Source organism: Megalops cyprinoides, chromosome 1, assembly GCF_013368585.1.
Source record: "Megalops cyprinoides isolate fMegCyp1 chromosome 1, fMegCyp1.pri, whole genome shotgun sequence".
NCBI classification, from domain to species: domain Eukaryota; kingdom Metazoa; phylum Chordata; class Actinopteri; order Elopiformes; family Megalopidae; genus Megalops; species Megalops cyprinoides.
This window is the reverse complement of record NC_050583.1, coordinates 28,680,786-28,703,452: the sequence shown is the minus strand read 5'-3', so window position 1 is coordinate 28,703,452 and position 22,667 is coordinate 28,680,786. Positions and strand designations below refer to the sequence as shown.

General features: G+C 44.0%; 1 protein-coding gene across 2 annotated transcripts in view; it reads right to left on the bottom strand.

Moving 5' to 3' along the window:
• Positions 1 to 22,667, bottom strand: part of LOC118774668 (protein kinase C beta type-like) — a 113,096-nt gene that overhangs the window by 42,377 nt on the left and 48,052 nt on the right. For both annotated transcript variants that reach the window (XM_036524082.1, XM_036524072.1), the window contains exons 4-8: positions 15,587 to 15,698; positions 13,557 to 13,685; positions 3,387 to 3,543; positions 3,091 to 3,225; positions 458 to 554 (exon numbers count right to left, since the gene is read on the bottom strand). In XM_036524082.1, the coding sequence (XP_036379975.1) occupies positions 458 to 554; positions 3,091 to 3,225; positions 3,387 to 3,543; positions 13,557 to 13,685; positions 15,587 to 15,698 (630 nt within the window). The remainder of the gene's footprint in view (positions 1 to 457; positions 555 to 3,090; positions 3,226 to 3,386; positions 3,544 to 13,556; positions 13,686 to 15,586; positions 15,699 to 22,667) is intronic.

Genomic DNA, 22,667 nt, shown 5'->3' with positions numbered 1-22,667 from the left:
TTCTCTGACTTTCATGCTAGACTGCATTTGTTTATTGTGGCGGTGCAGACTTTTTATTCAATTCATAACTGGGGCACGGTGCCTTCTGGCGACACTAGACTATTATACTCTGGTGAACACTCACGGGTATGTAAAATAAATTACAATATTCAAAAGGGAAACGGATATCAACTGGGGGACAATTCTTTTCCAGTGTAATTTAGGTGACGCCTCCATTATTGAGCATTTTATAAATTATTACGAAAACAGGGCTCTGCTCCGATAACAGGTATGTAAATGCAAATGAGAGAGAGAGAGAGAGAGACGGAAAACTGGGCTGATTTTTGTTAAGAGGAGAAAAGATAACTGGCTGCTCTGTTAGGTTTCCTCTGTTAGAGTTGTCCAAAACAAGCATAGCCCAGTGCGCAGGACCCTGCGTGGGGGATGAGAGGTCCAGATGGGGACAGTCCCCACTCACCTCAAACTTCTGTCTCAGCTCTTCGTTGCCGTCATCCCCCTCAGGTGCCACAGGGACGTTGAAGTACTCGCCCTCCTCCTGACTGAGTAGCTTGAACCTGCAAGAGGGAAACCATAAGAGACTGTCCCGCAGCTAACAAGACTGGACACTTACAGCTGGCTTCATCATAGGACCTATCGAGTCAAGCAGAGTAAATGTAACACGTGTACCCTGTATTTTTGTTCGAATGTGAAACTGGTATAGTTCTGACAATTAATGCTTAACATGGACCACATGGGTGAAGTCAGCGCACTCACTGCTTCTGTTACTGACAATGGAAGGATGGTGCCGCTAAGTGAGACTGCATTACCGGCGTAGCAGCGTAACAAGACGTGAGCGAGATCTCAGAAGGACTTGGGTGTTCACTGGTCTCAGAATAGATGGAGAGGAGAGGTACACTTGGAGAAGCCATACTTAGGGCTCTCCTTAACACGGTCTGCAGTAAAACCAGTCTCTCTCTCTTGTTCTCTGCTTGGGGTGCCTTGGAGGCACGTGATTCGATTGAGCCTGTGGCCTTGAGCAAGACCTGATTCAGAGGGTGTTCCACACAGCATGAGATGGCACATTAAGAGTAACAGGAGAGCGGACATGTGCAGTTACATCACTTACCACTCACTCATCACCACAGAAAAGGCCTTTTCACGCAAATATTTGTCATAGAGTGGTTGGAGAGGGTGAAGAAAATTTGTGAAGTGAATACATTACCCGAGGCCACAACCTGCATTGGTTTTAATTACAGCTCTCGAAAAGAATGCGTCTGGTTTAAACAAGCAAAGGAGGGCAGTCTGGAGAGTAGGGAGCTAATTGCTGTTTATCCAGTGAACTCCATGCAATGGCCATTACGCACTGTAAATACTGGCCTCCGATACCATCCTCCCCACTCAGTTTCGATCGATTTCTTTCACAGTGACGGTAATTCTCTAATCGATATGAATAAAAGGAATATGCTAATTGGCAAGAGCATTGAAGAACTCTGGGTGATGAAATAATGGATGGCGTTGGTATGGCCTAATACCTGGTACAGGCGGTAATTACCAACTCTGAAAAAGTCTCTCAAACCTCAAACATCTTTTGATGACTGTCAAACAACCCGCAAATTATAACTGACTCAGAAGAGCGCAAGCTAAAGTTTTACGGAAATACAAGGAGTGTGTGGGTTGAAACATTGCCGTACGCCAATTTGACACTGACTTGACTGCTAATTTTGAGACTGGAGATGCGAGGCCCACTTTATGCAACGGGGGTGATGCTTGGCGTGCCTGTGCCCGTTCTGCTGGCGTGCGAGGAACAGTGAGGATGCATGGAGACCACGCCACACAAACCCGGACCTGTGACACATTCCGGGGGTGAAGAGACAAGCCCCCCCCCCCCCTTTACGCCACAGCTCAAATGAGCCTCTTTTTTCTCGCCCTCCTCTTTTCAACTGAATTCTCTCTTCCTTTGTGTTTTTTTGAAGCACCTCATCAGGCGGGGAAAGCAGCCCGCTTTGTAGTGCTGGGCGAGGGAGCTGGCTCGCTGCTCCGGCACATTAGTACACTTTTGTGCTTCCTCCTCTGCTTCCCCTCAAACACTTCCCTCTCATTAAAAGCTCACGGTTTGGTGCTGTCAGCAGAATGGGGAAAGGAAACGCACTTACAGCGCGATAACATGTGGAGCAAAAGTAACTGTCTTTTAAATAAAGGAGTGCGAAAAATAATTAGAGAGAGAAACCGTGGCCTACACGCTGGAAAGGACGAGTGCACCTTGTCAGAATTCGCACGTCAACAAAGGAAGCTTCTCTCCTGCATACCTACACAGTGCGTGGAATTAGGAAGAGAAACTCTCGCGGTAGTTACTGGATCTGGGGGAGGTCACTAGATACAAGTGTCGAGCGCCGGGATCAGTTTCTTGCAGCCGGACCACAGACAGTTGCACTGGGTCCAGTTAGGCGTGTGGCGGGAGAAGCACAACTGTCCACAGGACCAGGCTTATCTGGGTCCGTCACACAGCGGGATGCTGCAGCAGAGTGATAACATTATGCAAAACGTAATGAAAAGCTTTCAAATGATTATTTGATGAAGGCGAGCCCGAGGCAAAGGGATTTCTTTTAGTACAACACTGTTCTGCACAGACATACCGCAAGGCCCACTGTTAATGTCTGCCCGGAGAGGGGGATATGCATGAAGGCAGAGTGAAACAATCAGTAACTCTAAATCATTCAGGAGGGAGGGATGGGCTGGCTTCAGATGTAGCCGGCAGGTGACAGATATTACCCTGTAAGACGTGCGTCTTTGCCGACTTGAACAAATACACTCAGTGTTTGGGCAAAGTTGGCCAGTGAGGGGCTAATGCTGCGAGAACTGTGTCAGGCATCGCCGGCTGCATGTCAGACAGCCTCGCACCATCTAAGTGTGGCGTGTGCCTCACCGTGCTCTCACCTGCAAAGAGGAGTGCATGAAAAAGGCATTTTTACAGAGGTGCCCTGCGGAGGGGGAGCCTGCGCGCGGCTGGGTATCTCTGTCTGTGTGACACGCCCTCAGCGCTCAGACACTGGGCGTTCTGTCATCAGATCGTTCGGGCTGAACAGCAGCGCCTCGGCTCCCTCCTTCTCTTACCATCCATCCACTCCCATCTTCTGCAGCTCTGAGATCCCGAACGACAGCGATCCCATGAAGTCATTCCGGCTGGTCAGGTCCCAGTCCCAGATCTCTACAGACAGCCTGCGGTCCTTGTCCGACTCCTTCAGGTTGCTGGAAGGGAGTGGGAAAGATGTTAACGAAGGAAGTATGCGCATATATCAGATCACACGTCAAGCTCTGTGTAGATGAACAGAGCCAATATACAGACACACACCACTGTAAAGTTTAGGGCTACAATTAATTTACGGGATAATTTAGTGTGTGAAACTCACAATGTAAAAGTCTCGTTCCATACGGGGTTGAGGGAGCACTTTATGGTCTTGGTCTTCTGTTTGCTCTCGCTTTTGGGGTCGGGGATGAGTTTCAGCTTGACGTACGGGTCAGACAGGCCATTGGGGTCCATGGGCACCAGATTCTTAGCCTCTTTAACTGAGGACAGTGAGAGAGAGAGAGAGAGAGAGAGAGAGAGAGAGAGAGAGAGAGAGAGAGAGAGAGAGAGAGAGAGAGAGAGAGAGAGAGAGAGAAAGAAAGAAAGAAACACTTGAGAAATGGAGACAGCTACCACAGACACAGTCCTCATACCCTTTGGTTAAAGCAGACTATGGATGTAGCCATCGCTTTACTCCACACCTCCAACAAACTCTCTCACCTGTCTGCCTGCCACCTGGCCCCTCTCAACACCCCAGACCCTGAATCACACTCCGTTACACAGGCGCTACGTAGGACCACCCGAGACTTCTTTTCAGACTTTTCCTATCAGCTGTTGCCCTACAATAAGAGTGTGTGGAACATCTCCTCAACACCGAACACTGCTGGGGTATTCCTAGTGGAAATTACTGCTGCCAAGATCCTGCAATAAATCCTTTAAAGCTCAACAGATTTTGGCTGAGAATGCCTTTGCACTGTACAATTGCTCAGCCATTATTCCTGTAATAGGATTTGTTTTCGTAGCATACCTCCCTCCCCAACCACTTGACCAACACAACAATTTGCATTTGATAATACATCTAATTAATCAGGTAAAGCAGCAGCGGCCTCAAGATTTCCTTGTCACATGATTTACGGGACACGCATCTGCGCGGCTCCGGAGGTGTGCGGCGGAGAGGAGAGAGGACTTCCCCTCGCCAAGATAACAGACACAAGTGCAGCCTGTGCTGCCACCTGCACTGTTTATAATTGCATTCCTTTGTTTATAGGGTTTGAGACTTGGATTCCGACTACTGCAACCAACGCTCTTATCTGGGGAGAACAAAACCATTGATTAAAAGTCTTTCACTTGCAGAAAAGTTGACGCACTACTTTTCTACCACTCTAAACACGGTGTGATAACTCAGGATCCCTAACCAGGTTAACATCCCCTTACCAGGCTTCATTGCCTCCCTGATTCATTGGTTTACATAGGAGCAGGGGTTTGTCGGGAACCCTTACATTAAATGCACAAGTTCCTCGCAGCGAGCCTAGTCCGTCACAGGTGAGCGCCCGTGGTCAGAGCTTGCGCCTACATTTACAGATGGGTGAACAGCAGGTATTAAAGTCAGACTGGCAGGAGAATGCCGCAGAACCTCCTAAACTTGGGAGCTCGAGAAATCAGGTCACGCATCTGGAGTTGAAAAGTACTTTTCCACATTGCACCCCTCCATAGAAAGCAAAGAGGCTCACCCCTGTGCTGGGGCCCAAAGATACTGCCTTTCACCAGGCTGGGACCGAGAGAGCAGAGGCATCCCGAAGACCCCGTAAGACCCATGGCTTATAAATTACCTCACATATAGTAGTAAAAATGGTACACAGAGGTTGATCCCAGATAATCGTCTCTGTAAACACGCTCAGCATAATCTACACAACTTGCACCAATATCGCAAACAAATGAAAAGCCTTAAAATGTTTAAATGGAGGGAGGGAGAATGAGAGGGAGAGGGGGCGGAATGACCTTTTAGCAGGGAATGGCCATTCCTGTGTTTAAGTATTCATTAAGCGTAAATGACAGGACTTTGCACTGAATGGAGAGAAATGCTTTCATTCATCTTGTGGTACACATTGAACGGATCTGCACTGCCTTGAAGTGACATTAAATGATAAAGGACAGCGTGATGGATTAAAAATGCCTGCAGTCAGAGGCTACACACTGAATTCAGCATGAGAGGTCTTCAGGTCTTCAGACAGGAAAGATCCCCTCATTAACTATTCAAAGGGTAAGACAATTTAATTACATTCCCCAGAAAATGGGAAATGAAAAATGGAACGCACAAACAGAGTTGGAGAGCGCCGACCAGCAGCTGGGAGCATCAATGCAGATGAATGTCCACCGAGGTCATGGTGCAGGTGAAAATGGAGTGCACAGGGCTCTGGGTGCATTAGATCTCTGTAGTATGAACCCCGACTCCACGACACACAGGTTTGAACGGGGACCTTTTGTCCTTGGCTTCCTGATTTGACCTGTTGTGGCTGGGTTTGGAGAGACCCCTGTGTGGACAGTGGTAAGTCTTCCTTGAGTTGGTTTCGTTCTTCACGATAAACGCTCACTCACAGATAAGAACCAAGCCACACTCGGTGGTGTGGTAAAATTCCTGGGCCTGCTTAGTGGCTGCTGGGCCACAGAGCTCCAGTGGGCTCACTGTCGGTGTCTGTGTGGGCTGCACTGTGTAGAAAGAGGGGAGAATCGATAGTGGGGAGGCCCTGTCATAAATTTCCCCTAACTGATTAAAAGTCTAAATGCTACATTTCCCCTCAGGGACCCTAATGCAATACAAACAGTGGTTTCACGATCAATATACAATATAAACTAGCCGGTGGAACTCCACCTAACTCATTGAAAGCGTAGATAATAAGGGCTGGGTGGGCGGAGGGGCTGGGGGGTTGGAGCCAATCAGAGAAGAGCTACATGGTATTTTTCTCATTCATAACATCTGTAGCTTTCAGGGAAGCCAGAATAGAGTGGGCTGTGAGAGAACAGCACAAAAGACTAGGTATGAATAAATCGCCAACGTTCCATTTCAATAAAACAGCCTCAATTTAAAAAAGTAATGGAAGTTTTACAAATTCGCCCACTAAAAATGCAGAACTTGCCATTGTACAAAGATAGAAATTATTACCATAAATTAAGCCATTACATCTAAACATGCAATTTTTATACTTCTGAAGACAGAGGGAATGGTTTGTGCTGTATTAACACATTACTAAGAATGGGTCTCTTTATTATTTATTCATTTCCAAATAAAATGAAAAGGGACACAATCAATCAGTCAATAGGTGCAGAACAAAGCAGAGCTGATCCTTCCTTACCCTGTAACATTGTAAATCCTGATCATAAAAGAACACAACTACAGAGCTGGCATCCTGGGAATACTTCAGAACAACACAAGTAAACTAAGAATATGCTAGTTTCTAATTAATTGCCTAATTGTGCAGAGCCCATTGTGCTTTTAAGTGCGGATCCTCACCGCTTGCAGAAAAGCAGCCAATGAAATAAAGGCCTGCGAGTTTCTCTGCTGCTCTTCCGTTGGCTTCTCGAGAAGTTTGATTGGGGAGTGGAGGGCTTTTTGTGGGAATACCGGGTCTCCAAAGCTTTGAACTTAACTTCATTTGCAGGACCAATTAAAAGCCCATACATCATTGTGTAGAATAATGGGAGCACGCAGCCACTAATGCAGCTGAGTCTTTGCTGATAGAGTGGAAAATAAACTGGAATTATTCAGCTCAAAATATCATTATTGAGCTCCCAGATAAAGAATTATAAAGACCTGTCCAAAATTAATGATGTGTTCAATCTTGGGCAGACACAATGTATTAAACTTAATCTCCTGTTTCCGAAACATTTAAAGTTCCACTAACGACCACAAATTAATACGTCCCTTGTTGTCTGGATGTACATGTGAGCAAGACATAGTGGATTCGACTCTCCTGCTGACTGTGGAGCCCAGCTTGAGACGCAGCCAGGTAAATGTGGGTTACTGCACTGTAAACTCCATTTAAGTGCTGTGCATTCACGCACATAAACAAAGACCTCAGTGTCTTAGAATTTTTCCTAAAGATTTAACAAGCCAAACAATCAGGAATACAATTTTCTGAAATCAAGCAACAGACTGGGACACAACTGAATGCACAAAACATCAAACTCATATTCAGTCAGAACTCAATCAAATGTATTAAATGACAAACCTTTCCTATATGGTAACATACTAAAAACAACAATAAAAATAAAGATATTAAGAAATCATGAGGTGAAACTTCCTAACCACACAAGTTCAAAGAAAAGACTAAATCAGACCATAACAATGAAGCTATTTATATTATACATTTTGGTTAGAGAAGATTTTGGAATCATCTGATGACTTAGTTATAAAAAAGGTTATAGAGACAGAAAATCAAAGGTCAAAACGTGCAAATGCAGAAGGCTTCATAATTTCCAAAATCAGTTATTCAACATCATCTCTCCATTAAGTCCTTCCTGGTCCGCCTCAAGCTCTTTGACCATGAAATTCAGTGCGCCAGCTCCTGGTGCTTTCCGACAGTCTACCCAGGACAATCCAATAGCCAACAAATTGACATCTGTTTGTGTCTCTCTTCTGAAGGATGTAGGTCAATCATTGTGCTATTGATCTCCTAATGTACTTTCCACCGGTGGCCCAACAAGCGCCATGCCAATTTGTGGAGAAACAGCCCCCACTCCAGACACAATTACCAAGGAAGGATGCCGCCAGGCCAACACCAAAGGCAAGGAGAGGGAGGACTTATGTTGAACACTGATAGCCACTCCAAAAATAAATCTTACATTACCTTCAGTGCTGTTTATCTACAATGTAAAAACAACCACCAAGCTTACACTACTGAAGCCTGTGGAAAACAAGCCATATTTGCATGCAGTTTCCCTTGCTTTGGCACACATAATCCCTGCCGGCACTAATAATAAAGCTACACCGCCCAATACGTCCCTTTCTCCTGCTTCTAACTTGGCTCCAATCTGCAAACAGACAATATGGATGAGAAAGGAGGTGAGCGGACTATGAGGTCTCCAAATACAGAATACAAGTAATTGCAGAAAAGCGTGAAAAAAATTAAAATGACTGACCTAACCTACATATAACTAATATTCACTGTGTCAGCATCTTTATGTAAAATACAAAATGTGTGGTCTCCAAGTCTGCGCTGCCAATCTGAATTCACCAGTGATGGTTCACCCCAGTATGAAAGGTCCTCTGTCTGTCCTTTCTCCATCTTACTTTTTCAGTCTACGGAATAGAGTAACTTTCTTTTTGGGTACTCATTATATTAAACACTTTACAAAAAAAATTATTACAATCCTTAGCGTTTTCACACCATTCAAGGTATATATTCTACTCTAGTTTGCTAGAGGTTTACTGTATTACTAGCTTATTAACTCAGCTAGCTGGTTGCTGCAATAGCACACATAGCTACAGTGCCACTTGAATGCTGATGACTGATTATCTATATCAAGCAATAATAACAAAGTTAAAGCAAACAAATGCCAAAATTAAATATGTTAGTGCGCTTTGTTAGTTCATACACTGAAATACACTGAAAAAGATCAAGAACAATAATTTTAGTCAATAGGAATATCCAGATTAACACGGCTGCAGAGATGTAAGCATAAAGAATAGGAGGACAGTAAATGCAGACAATTTTACTTAACAGACACTGTTTTGTACATACAAACATACATTCACAATTTGCAGTAAAACAATTTATTGAAACATGCTGTTTGTCTGGATGTACCTTTAAATAGAACGTATCACAACACGTGCACAACACGTGCACAACAAAATATAAAGTTATATAAATCATATGACCATCCACCTCTTAGCCAATAGAAGTTATGTTTCCATTTAACCGAAAAGTAGGGATGATGGCCTGCCTACAGCCCTTAATCTGTAATGACTGACAGATCTTGCACAAAAAAGATTGTACGACTATGGGAAAAAGAGGGGCATAAGCAAGAAGAGGAAATATGAAAACTCTCAAAGCCCTCCTCCAATTACTTGGCACCTTCCACGTCACTAATGTTGTTAAGCCACACCTCCCTCCTTGGATGGGGTTTTGATGTCTGTGCGTTACAGCATGTGGAGCATGTCTGGGACAATACTGTGGAACAGGGAGGCTCAAAGAGAAAGCCTACAGCCCTGCAGGGTGTCCAGGGCCTCCCCCTGCTGCACTGTGAAGCAGAGCCCCAGGGCCACACATATCCAGACAGTGTAGTCACACTGCCCCCTGGATGTGACTCAGAATTCAGCACAACTCAACACACCCTCAGATTTATTTCAGGCACTGCAATTTTTCATTGTAGCTGAACTCATGCTTCAGCCAAATCATTCCTATGTGATTCCAATGTAGTAGAGTATATGAATGTCATTTCAATGTAGCAATTTCACCCATGACAAAGCATAGGTTCTTCTGATAAATGACTGCCCTTCATGTTCAGCGGGCTCAAAAGAGGGCTGCATCAGGCTTGACAAAGGGAGGAGCTGATGCGGCATGTGTTTTTTTTTTCCCCTGCCTAAAAAATGATGTGCTGCTTCCACCTAGTGTCAAGACATGACATTACAAGAAGATCAGGACACTGTACCTTATGACAAGGCAGCCCAAACAGCCCAACATTGCCTGCTGGTTTTCATTTCACCAAAAACCCCTCAGGTGTAATGAGGTGTAGTGACAATGATAGTATAAAATAGTATACAATGATATTAAAAACCATGGATAAAAATTCCATTGGTATTTCTTTCAACACTGTCATGCAAATAGGAACAATGGATTGGAGAGACCATTTTATAAAGTACTTTTTGAAATAGCACTGCTGAGGAGTAATGGGCAGAAAAAAACGTATATTACATTCAAACCAATTTTAATTAAAGGCATGTGGTAATTTTATTTTGCAAAATGTTCTCAGGGGCACGAAACATTTTGTCATTTTCTCCTTTCATGAAATTTGGGACTGTGATATTTTGTCTTATGCCTACCTGATGGTTCTTAAAATGTGTTAAATAATTACAATACACTTGCTTTGATTGCATTAGAGTCTATTTACTGGAACTGAATTTAATTAGCCAAAACTGATTTTCCTTGGTGACGAACACCAGACCATCTGATTTTCTTCAGTTCTTCAGCAATGTTTGGCATTTTCCACTGAGAGGCAGCAGAGAGCTATGATTAGACCTCTGGCTGATCCGCAAAACTCAGGGCTCATGGAGGAAAAAGAAAGTAAAAAGACTACATTTTCGACATGGTGTTGATGGCAAACAGCCTACAAACGTTTTTTTTGTGGGCTCCCCCTTTGAGCTGGGCTCTGCTCAAGGTTTCTTCCTGTTAATTGGGGAGTTTTTCCTTGCCACTGTTGCCTTAGGCTTGCTCTCAGGGGGTCTCAGGCCTGGGATCAATGTAAAGCTGCTTTGTGACAACTTGTGTTGTAAAAAGCGCTATACAAATAAAATTGAATTTTATTGAATTTTATTTTAGCATAATAAACAAATTATCTCTAATGCCAACAGAGCAACCTTGCAGAGTGTTTGTGATAGAGATGGATGACATTTTGAGGCAGGATTTCATCAATACTGTACCAAATGGTCAACTTTGCAAACCTGGAGCTGGCACTTTCAAAGCTAGCGCTGACTGTAATTAATAGAGGGGTGATTTGGATTGTTTGGAGCTGTATGTAGAATCTTGACAGCGATGTAATTGCACTAGGACATGAAGGAGTGGTCTTGGACTGTTTGATGAATTTGGTGCCTTTGTTAATGGGGTATTTGGACCAAGTAGAGAAGACTGTAAAAAAAAGAGCACAGTCCATCAACGCTTGGCGTGTGAGTTTCACCACATACCTTACCAATCACTTGACTGATCTTAGTTCTTACTGGCCCACTATTGTGGTACAAACAGTCATACCTCTGCCCCATCACCTTTTGTTTTTGAGAGATGTATGTCCTCATTTGACTTGTGCAGGAGTTTTGGACTTTCTGTTTGGAAAAATACACTTTTCCAGAGACCCGCTCATATGTTACCAATGGTGTACATAGTGTCTGAAAATTAGCAAAATGACTAAAAGAGAGACAATCTAGGCTTTCTTTGGTCTCCTCTGCTAACCTGCACCAATCATAGCCTCTCTTTTGATGACATGGAGCAGCATTAAAAATCACATTACAATGCGCATACATTTCTAAACATAACAATTTTTGTTTGGCATTTTGTTAGCTTCTGTAATTCAGCCATGTATACATACTTCCAGATTATAAGTGACAAATAGTGAGAAAATAACTCTTATTTCCACTGTCCCACACCACCCACATAAATCTTACATTTGCCTTTGCTTTGAATGGAAATGATTAATCATTTACATAAAATGAGTTCAGTATATGTGACTGTATTTGACCTGGAACAGTAAAACAAGTCACAAGTTGCACAGAAAAAATTCCCAGTATAGTTTAAAATATCACAGCTGGAATGAAATCATCGTAGTTTGGGTTTTGTGATTTTTTTTTTTTATGATATCGCCATTCTCTCCCCAATCACATTGTCTGTATTGTGAAAATAAAATATGGAAAGCGTAACTTCACTGTCACTTGATTTGAAAACTAAATACATTTCTGCATTTTTATACCTGTCTATTGGGACCATCCCCAAATATAGAGGTATTGTTGTTAAGCGTGCAATTCTCTATCATTTTATATCTAAGTTAGGCCCATAAAGAAAGGTAAGCTAACCCTTGTTAACGAGGTCAGAACCTTATTCACCATGCACGTCCTGCACCTCCTCAGCAGCTCCCTGACAGACTGATGAAAAGCTGTTTGGCTGAGTGCGGTGTCACGCTATGTATCGCACTTTTGCATCCACGTTTTGAGAGGATGTACACTTGAGGGAAACAGCAACTGCATCTTGTAATATGTGTGGATAGATTTAGTAATGTGATGATACCACGAAAGGAAGACTGCAAAAATATTAAAGGCTTTGGTGGACTTCTGCCCTCCTTTCTGAAGGTGGCAGCGGTAGGTCGAGGTCAGGGTGACAATGACACCATGGTATCATTAGGTGAATTTGAACCTTCTCTCTAATGGCTTCCATTGAACGTAAAATTCTGTATCACAATGCAGCTTTGGTTCCCCTCTTTTCATTGAAATGAGGAACACATTTTTCAGTCACTGTAATACATATCATTGCTCTTGGTCACACTTCTGTATGTAAGTGTGTTTGTGTGTGTGTGTGTGTGTGTGTGTGTGTGTGTGTGTGTGTGTGCGCGCGCGCACACATGCATTTGTCAGCTACTACACACAAGGGTATTCATGTGTATGTGTGCGTGGTGTTGTTTGTGAAGACTTTATCACTGTAAGTAAAGACAGTAACGGGTTGCTGATGCAGAGGTGCACATATTCAAATTTTAACAAAAACTGTCACAGAGTCCTTCACAGTTTGCATTTCATGTTAAAAAAAAATCAAGAAAAAGCTGATAAACCCAAGGTTACAATATTGTAAGATAATGTAAACAATATTGTTTACACCAATCAACATGAACCATTTGTCTGAGAGGACAAAATAATCACCGAACAAAACAAAGAACAACAACAAAAAACCAATAAAGGTGACAAGCAAAAAACATCCCCTCGGTGCCCTAGTGGCAATCAGAGACAAAACTAGGGGAATTCACGTATCTACTTTGGTAGATATTATGTACTTTCATGCTAAATAGATGTGCTACTCCTTTGTGGGGTTCAGGATACACCAGCTATTTCCTTTATTGGGGTTAATTCCAACTTAACTCGGGCGCTGGCCAGGTGTAGTGAGTGAATGTAGACAGTTAAAGGCAGAGCATGTGCTCAGCATGCTCACATGCAAATCTGGTGAAGGCACTTTTCCAGGGTGACAATTTTAAGAGACGAACATGCTGCAATACAGACTACATCGAAGAGTTACAATCAGGCAAAGTATACTATACTACTATGAAGTTTGTTTCTTTAAACTGAAGTTGATATCCTGCTGGAGGAAAACAACACTGGCCCTCTTTCAACTTTTGTTTTATTTCAAACTTTTTTCTTTTTCTCTCCTGTATTTTTGCTCACTTGATTTGCGAACTGATCACATGCCTTATTCCTTATACCTCAATCCGACAGTCTAAGGCCTTAAGAGATAAGAGAGCTTTATTTGTCATTGCCCACGACAATAAAATTACAGACTACTTATTACTTAAACTACTCCTCCTTATGTTTTACACTTTTATGTAGACTATACTGTCTCCTGTTCAGCATCTGATATGCCGTGTGTGTGTATGCATGTAGGAGACAGAAAGGTGAGAGAGACGGTGTTGGGAGGGAGAGAGAGAGAGAGAGAGAGAGCGCAAGAGAGAGAGAGCGAGAGAGAGAGAGAGAGAGAGAGAGAGAGAGAGAGAGAGAGAGAGGCCGAGAGGCCGAGACAGCAGGGAGCAGACATAGTGTGACGGGGTGACTCACTCGAGACGGTTAGCACGTTGCTCTTGATGTCAGCGGTGATCTGGATGCGGCCCCTCCGCTCCGTGTGGTCAGTCCCGCAGAGACTGGGCACGTTGGCCACGCAGCGCTTGTGGATGTTCATCATGCAGTCTGAGAATAGGGGGAAAGAGACGTGACATTCTGCACTGTTCACAGCACATCACATCGCCCGCATATCCAGGCCCATGATCAAAGCCACGCACACCACATCCGAAGCACATGCACATCCAGTCAGAGCCTAAACGCCCACCGTGGCACAAGCAGTGCAAAGGGATTCTTTCACACTGCCTTGCTAGCGGAAAAAGACCCTAGATGTCATTGATTGAACTGGGTACACCTTACTGGAATCTGAGCAGGAGAGTTGTCTTTAGCTCGTAATTGCTGAAGAAACTTTAAACGGTGCACCACTTATATTTGAAAAAGTCTAACACCACCGCAGTCCATTAGGGCACAATGGAGACGGGACCATTTGATGTCCAGGTTCCAGGAGACAATCAATCTTTTATGAGCAAAATGGAGGCTCACAAGACAGGGAACTGCAACTGATAGTCTGGGGTGGGGAAGGAGAACAAAGCAGCCTGTAGCCCATCTCTCATCACTGCAGAACGGCCCGTACCGGGCCCTTTTACTGAGGTAAGAGGAGCACTGGGCGCACTGACACAAACACACACACAGGCAGACACAAACAACAAGCACCACACACACAATGCACACTGACCCACAGAGATGTACACACAAATACACATTAAGTACCCAAACATTAAACGCCTGGACACACACAACACAAACGGTACCAGACAGACAGAAATTACAGACGCGCACGTCCTGGTTCAACATGTGTCACACAGTGGGAGAGTGAACGAAAAGTCAGGTGATTTGATACGGACGGTGCACAGACATTTAAGGCGAGTTCTGTCTCAAACACACAGAGGAGAAATTCCATCCAGGTAATTATAGCTCCCCATGGTGATATAGCAGCTATAACAAAGCTGTGTTATGTTACAAGTATGGAGTGGATAATGTTGGGGAAGGGGTGTCCCACAATACTGCCACTTTGTTTTATGAATTAACAAGTGATATCTGTACCACAACAAGCACAATGAATGAATAAATAATAATGACAACAGAACACCAATAATAATATCATTATTATTATTATTATTATGATTTTTATTATGATTATTATATGCATCTGTATAACAACCTTCGTTCATTTGAGAGAAAAGTATTTTTTTACAGAAGAAGAAATTCAATAAAACAGCATTCCAGCTGCTGCCATAAGATAATTAATGAGTGCCTAAGTTTCAAGTTTATTCTACAAATGACAGCCCTCTATGGAAAAGTGTGTGTACATTACTGTACTGAAAGCGAAACAATGTAGACCGAAGGGAGCTCTCCCCCTTCTTGCACACAAACACCACTTCCAGCAAAATGGATTCATTACAAATGAAAGTAAAATATAATTTAATTATCCTGAATATCCTCAAACTACGAGGAAAAATGTAAGTTTCAAGAAACAATTTTTATTGCATATATCAACACTATTCTTTCCATTAATTATGTTCATTTGAAAATACATTATTTATCACTAACTGGACTCATTAAGCATGTTGTCCATTTATACTGGGTGGTTAGATAAGCAATTCAAATAAAAATAAAGAACTGCAGAATTAATCTAAGTGCTTCGAGCCTTTGGAACCATATTATACTGTTAATTCTCATCAACCTTAGAAACACATTGCTGCAGACCATTCAGTACTGCATTTTGGTCATTAGATGTCACTGTAACACAAATTCTCAGAAAATGTGTTGCCACTGTTAACGTCTATTTCCTTAGTTTTTGTATGCCTAGAATTGGGCAACACACCCTCATCATTCTCTATACAACCATTAAAACCAAACGCTGAAATAAAAGTACATATTACTGCTAATAAAGAATTGAGGCTGCCCAGGGGTGTACAATACCAGGGAATGCACTGTGCTGTGAAGTGAAGGTCAAAGGTCATACGTACGGTCGCATTTCATCCCCTGGTGGATGAGGCCGTACAGCAGGGAGCCACAGTGGTCACAGAAGGTCGGGCTGGAGTATGTGTGCACCTTGAACTTGTGTTTACTCCGTGGGTCCTGCGAGACAGAAGTGAGACGGATACAGTTACCAGCTAGCATTTAACCCCAGCCTGCTGCTGGAAATGTATAGTATTAGAAACTGTCGGCTGATTCCGACAGACGAACCCCTCCCGTAGAAACGCTACGACTTGGGCAGCTTAAACGTGCACATACATATACACATATGTATACACATGTTATGTATATGTAATATAGTGTGGTTCAAGGTCACCACCCTTGCAGTTTTTATATTCTGAATAAGCTTTACAACTGACATCTACATCCTCGTCATTTGCCTTCTTGCAGTATTAACACTAATTTGATTCAACATCTCTTTCTAGTAATTTAGAGAATTGAGTGTCTTGATATAATTTGACTGTTCCAGTTCTAGCTCTGAAATGGGAAATTAGATTATCTTTGATAACAACGTTCTCTTTGAATATGACACTAAATACCAACAGGAAATTTCTTTTTATAAATCAGCATTATACTGCATATATGACAGTGAAATGAGATGCAAAGTACATTAACATGACACAGTGTTAATAATGTGATGTTGTCATTCTGCATCAGTTATGTGGCTTCTGTGTTTGTTTCTGCGCAGACACAATTAGCCTGGGTGACAGCGTACACCAGAGCAGCCTGAGAATAGCAGAGTTGCTGCAGTAGAACACTGCTAAAATGAGAGGGAAAGGCAACCTGCAACATCTGTGCTGGGCACAGCGCCGCGGGAGGCCGTTTGTCTTTCCTGAACGCACAGTGTGGGCACAGATGCCACAGCCACAACAGAGATAAACTGGAACCGAATGATGATCAATCCAGGAAATATAACCATCTTTCCCTCTAACATGGTAGTTCTTCATAAGATAACGCAGCCAGAATAATAGGCAACCCAAATATAGCCATGCCCCTGACAGAGAGGGGGGAAATGGGAGCAGGTCTGACATTGCCCGGCTCGTGGAGGTCAAGCCGTAATTTATGTGCACTGTGCTTAATAGAGGAGTCCATTGGCAGTGGCTACGCAGCCCACCAGAACAGGCCCAGCTTCAGGGTGGAGGTGAAGAACATGGAGCACCTCTCCATGCCCTCCATCACAGTTTGGATAAATTTTGTAGTGCATAACGTATTCATGCGGGGCTGTGTTGTTTTATGATAGAGCGCTCTTGAGCATCAAATTCAAAAGGCATATAGACAGTCAGTAAGAGGGGCTGTTGCTGTTACACAGAGGCTTTACTGAGTATGTCCTAGCGAGGAGTTGTTGGCCCAAGAGTAATCCAAAAAGTACTGAATTAAAACAACAGGATTAATAAAACAAGTGCATGCACGCACGCGCACGCGCACACACACACACACACACACACACACACACACACACACACACACAAACATGCACAGATTTTTACTGTGGGCCATTTGACTGCCTTCCTGCGCCAAGGGCCAGCCAGCACAGACTGGGTGACAGGAATGAGAAGATGAAAGGAGAGGAGGAGGAAAGGAGGGAGGAGAAGAGACCTGGCCATCAATGTTGTTGTGTGTTTGCTCTGTGCCCTACTGCTATGTCACAGGACTTCCCATGAGAGAACGGAGGAGGGCAGAGATTGACATCTCTCAACTAACATTACATTAAAAAGATGACAACGCCTCCTTTGTTCTCCAGCCCCCCCCCCCGGTCTGTCACCTTGTTAACCTCCCCCTCCCCCACCACTACTGTCATGATTCCTGTACACTGTTCCAGAAGCAAACATCAGATTGAAAATCTCATCACTAAAACCACAGAATAGAATGAAAACAATCCCATTATGTAAACGCTGGAAGAGCCCTCAAGATGAAATTGGATATGCGTCAGATTTTACTATTTAATTTACAGAGCCGAATGAAGCACTTAGCCATCTGAAGAGGGAAAATTGACAGACAGAAAAAAAAAAAAACACACATGAAAAGCAAGCTTAAGCTAAATCGTTCATAAAATTCCAGGGTATCAGATTATCTGGCCATGAGCTCCACAGCGAAGGAGAGAGCCAAGATACAATGTTGTAAACCTCATGGCAGGGAGGGTCACAGATACCACATCACCGTATCTCACTGCCACGCCCAAAAAAGCCTGGCCTTGGAATGCGTACAGAGGAACCAGCCCTCTTTGTTCCAGTTCTGGTCATAATTACAGTTAAAACCAGCATCTGTGAGGGTGATATTGACCTCTGACTGATGTAACAAGTATAACAAAAGATGTGAAAGGAGTGTAAGGTGTGAGAGGTCCTCCCAGTTTACAGCTCCGTAGCAGGTTCCTGTGGCCGCGCATCACAGCACGGTTGGGGCTGTTCCTGGCAGAAGTGCAGCCCGGAAACAGGCCAGCGTTCCTCTATTAACTTCTTATCTGAGAATCGGTGGAGGATGTGATCAGTGCATATATTGGAAAGAGCTTTTACGGTGCAGCAAGCATACGAATAGAGGATTATTCTGTGGAAAGCGATCCGAGTCCCTTCTGAGATGGTGGACTGACTGCGCAATGCTTGGTTGGGTTTTTTGTTTTTTTCGGGACGGCTCTGGCATCCGAGGGGCTCGGACTGCCGTTGCTCCCCCCCCCCCCGCAGATGCCAGGAGCTCGTCCTCTGTGGCACAGACTCGGCCTGATGCCTCCACGCTTAAGCAAGCAGTCGCTACTCGTTAGGGGCGATGTCTCTAATGCTGTCCCTGGGGTCTGCGGGGCCTGCAGCTGCCATCGGGGGCCAGATGAGCAGTGACAGGGAAGGGGGGCTTCACGAGCTCGAACGCTGACAAGACATTCCCACAAAGACGCCATTACAAAACACAACGTAGGAAATTCACAGAAAACAGTTGTCTTCAGGTTATTGCTGTATGTCTTATTTCTTATATGCCAGCTCAACAGCAAAATGGATTCATAATCTGCCAGTTCCGGTCACTACTGTATTAACACTCTGTGGGGACTGTGCTGCGCTGATTTAACCTGATGCCACTGCCTATCACAAGATGTTTACTGTTGACTTGAGCCCTCATGGTCAGACATTCCATAGTGCTGCCAGACACCGCGGGACAGAGAATGTTTAGGTTACTGCAGGAGGTCACATCCTGTGCTTCACGCCTGCTCTTCTTCAGCACTTTAACTGTGGGTGACATCTTCAGAGACTGCACAATGCAGCAAACTTTCCAAGAGGAATAGTCTCCTAATACAAACAGACAAAAGGCAATCTGCAGCCACGAGACTCCCCATCTGATCAATTACAGATGCTATCAAGCCAAGTGTCACTGGAGCAAACTGCTTTTCAATAGGATGGGCTGCAGGTTTGGCTCTTTTAGTGATATTTCTAATGCAGTTGTACACAGTGCAGAAGACTACTGAGAATACATTATTGCTTTGTAAGAAATATGTGGGAAAGCATATTTTTAAGCATGAAATTACCATTAAACAGAAAATTTAAATACGAGTCAAGTCATCTGTATTGTGTATGCATATCTGTAGTGTGTATGCATATGTACATGTGTGTGAGTGTGTGCTCAAAAACGGTGGTGTTAAAATAGAGAGATTACAGCTTGTATTTGCTAAAGATTTACAGCGTAGGAGCTTTTGAGTGATTAGACCTGCCTCAACAATCTCTGTAATGAGCAGGCAGGCAGGAAGTGCTGCTGACCTGAGCCAGCTCTCACACAGCTGCAGCCTACCTGCTCGTTTGCATAAATGTGACATTTTTAGCACACCAGATTGACCTGCCCTCTGTTAGGAGAGGAAACAAAGCTATACCTTCACACCATGCTTGGGTAGAGCCAGCCCAGCCGAGCGCTAAGGACTTCATACTCTGAAGGCTCAGATTTGGCCATATACACAGCTTTAATCTTTCGTCAGTGTAATGTCTACTTTCCAGAGGGTGTTGCAAGCAACTGCACTATCAGGAACACAATCCATGTGCGTCCTCTACAAGCGCCTCTATGGATCTTGGCTAATGCTTGTGTTCTTTACTACCTAACAAATAAATCTTGCCTATGTGACTCAAAAATGATTTCTGTTTTAAAATTATATTTGTTTATCATTACCACTACCCTATTATTTCTTACTCACATATGCAAGTCAATTTAGCGTTGACATACTGAAAAAAGATTAGGTACCTTACATGGCTCTGAGCTGACATGGTATAGGGCAAGTGTACTTGAAAATGGCCAGTGAGATCGCGTATGAAAAATATGAAAATTTGCTTTGCAATATTGTTATTGTAATGCAATGTGCAGGTTAGGAAAATGCAATGTAACGTAACAACTCCCTGAACGCCGTCCAGAAATCATTGTAAGACGCTAGCACATTCCTATGAGTTAGTAAGCATTTGCAAAGGTTGCCATACATCTATCAAATGAAGTTAAACAAGGTCCTGACAGACCTCTTATTAATCATGACAACATTACATTTATTTGCAAATGCCAGGGTGAATTACAATGCTTTCAACATAACTCATTTACATAGCTCACCTTTTTACTGACATATTTAAGAAAAAGCACCTTGGTTACAGCTGTCCTGAACCTGGGATTTAAAGTACTACTCTACACTGCTAGCCCCTACTAATTATCCAGTGGATCAAAACTCTTCCAACTATAATTTTTAGCACAAAGGAATCATGTATGAGGTGGTGGGACGTGCATGGGACAGATGGGGGCAAGTAGCAGGACAGGTGGCGCTCTAGATGGTGCTGGTGTTGTACAGCACATAGTTATTATCCTTTGCTATTTAAAGGCAAGGTTCCATGAAGCACAGTGACAAGCTGCCCATATAAGCAAAAACAATTGCCAACCTGGTCAAACGGCAACGCATGGGAAAATCCTGTGGTGACTTTAAAGGCTCCTGACATCAAGCCTCCGAGCAACGCGAGGGGAAGGAAGTGTTTACCCAACAGCCAAGCAAATAAAACACAGATTGATTTTTCTTCCTCTCTCTCCATTTCCTTTTTCAAACTCATATCACTGAGCAAGTAGGACTGGACAGGTATTTTGCCTCGGGCCAAAATGCTGGCGAGGCGGCTCTCTCTCTGGCTTTGCATACAGGCTAGGCCAACTGATCTCAGGACTGGTGACAGTGCCGCGGCCATGACGATGGTGTCTCCACTCCTCTAGCGTGGCAGTGTTCTCATGCCCGAAACCTTTAATGCCATTCTCACAAGAATTAATGTGTTCTGACAACCAATAACTAGCCCCGTGACGTTCCGTGGGTCTACAGCAATCTGCCTGTAAATAACTGCACGGCAGGAAGGCAGAAGCTGTGGAGGAAATTCAGATGCAGGCGGACAAAAAAAATACACTCCGGTATAAATAGGCTTCATAAAAAAGCGAGAAGTGTGTGCGTTTCTTTTCACAGTATGTATATTATCATAGTGTTGACAGTACACATGACGAGCCCAATAACTGCCGAATTACTCAGTCATGAAGGAGAAATTGCTGGTGGAATGCATGTATTTATGATAATGGCTGCTTGAACAGCATGGAGTGGGCCTGTCCTCCTTAAATCAGTCCCTCCAGGGATATCAGAACCAGTGTGGAAACATCGTATTTACAGTGCTGCCCGCTTATGTGCATTCACACGTCAGCAGTATGGCAGCAGTGGCGATTGTGGCAGGCAGGAAGAGAAGAGGAGGACAGTGCACTTGTATTTACACCACCGGCTGAAGGAATTGATTACTAGAAGAGGAAGATACACTGGAGGCTGGGGATTGTGGGGCAAATTTCCCTTCTATTTCCCTTCTCTCATCCTTCCTTCCCACTATCTCCCCTGTCAAATTTGTTCAGCCACACAACCTGGAGTAAATCTGTATTCTATGGAGGCATGAATGTGGCGGAGGATGGTGCAGAGATAGAAAATGTACCCTGTGGCCTAGGCGGCGGGTTGGCCCTGGTGCCAGGGATTCCCTGAAAAGAGCCCAGTCTCTCCGCTTCATTATTCGCCACAGCCAGAACCGCAGGGGGATAGTGCTCCCCAGGGAGGCGTGCTGACACCGGCCCTCTCCGGCAGAGCGCTACTCTGGCCTGCCACTCACTCTGCACCCCCACACGCACGGGTCAGCGTCACATGCTAGCGCAAAGCTGGCTCCAGTGAGAGGCTTGGGCCGCTCTGCATGCAGCCCCTCTGCTGGTCATGTCAAGCCCGGTTTGTGTGGGAGACGAGGGGGACAGCACCAGGGAGCAGGAATATCTAATCGCTGCTTGAGGGCAGAGAATCCCAGAGGCGACACTTGTTCTGGTTGCAGCTGCAGCATAAACAACAGAAGCAGCGTATCACACACCCAAGAGCAGGGGAAGCAGAAGTCGTCTTAAAATAACAAACAGAAAACATGACAGACAGTGAGAGAACACCACTCCTGAGAGCGTATTTAACTGGAGGCCTCCTTTCCATGATGAGAAAGTGTGGGGTTTCAGCAGGTCAGGTGCTTCTTCTAAAGCACTGCATGCATGCACTCACACATACACATACACTGTATGTTTGCCACTAGTATAACCACATGAGTAGGACCTGGAACAGCCGGTAGGTGTCTACCTCCACTGCAAAGGCAGGAGGGAAACTGACAGGCATGTATCCTGCCACTGTTTTTGATTTCTAAGGTAACCAGAAAGCTCAGAAAAGCACAGGGAGAAGGCCTGTGCGTTCAACATCATGTTATGTTACAGCCAGCCCAGGTTAAAGAAATGCAGCTGTGGATCATGCCATTCTACTTATTGTATCATCCTGAGATCAATGCAAGTGCCACATGGAAATGTTGTTTATCACTGGCATGTAAAATGACACAGTAAAAACTGCAAAGCAGCATTACATTACTGTCATTTAGCAGATTCTCGTATCCGGACCAACTTACAAGTTACATTTTTTTGATATGCTATTCACTTATACAGCTGGATATTTACCACTATGCTACACTGCCTCCCTCATGCACATGCAGAACTCAGTGCTCTGTGCTCTAATGTACCCTGTATGTATCTAACAACAGACGAGTCAGACAG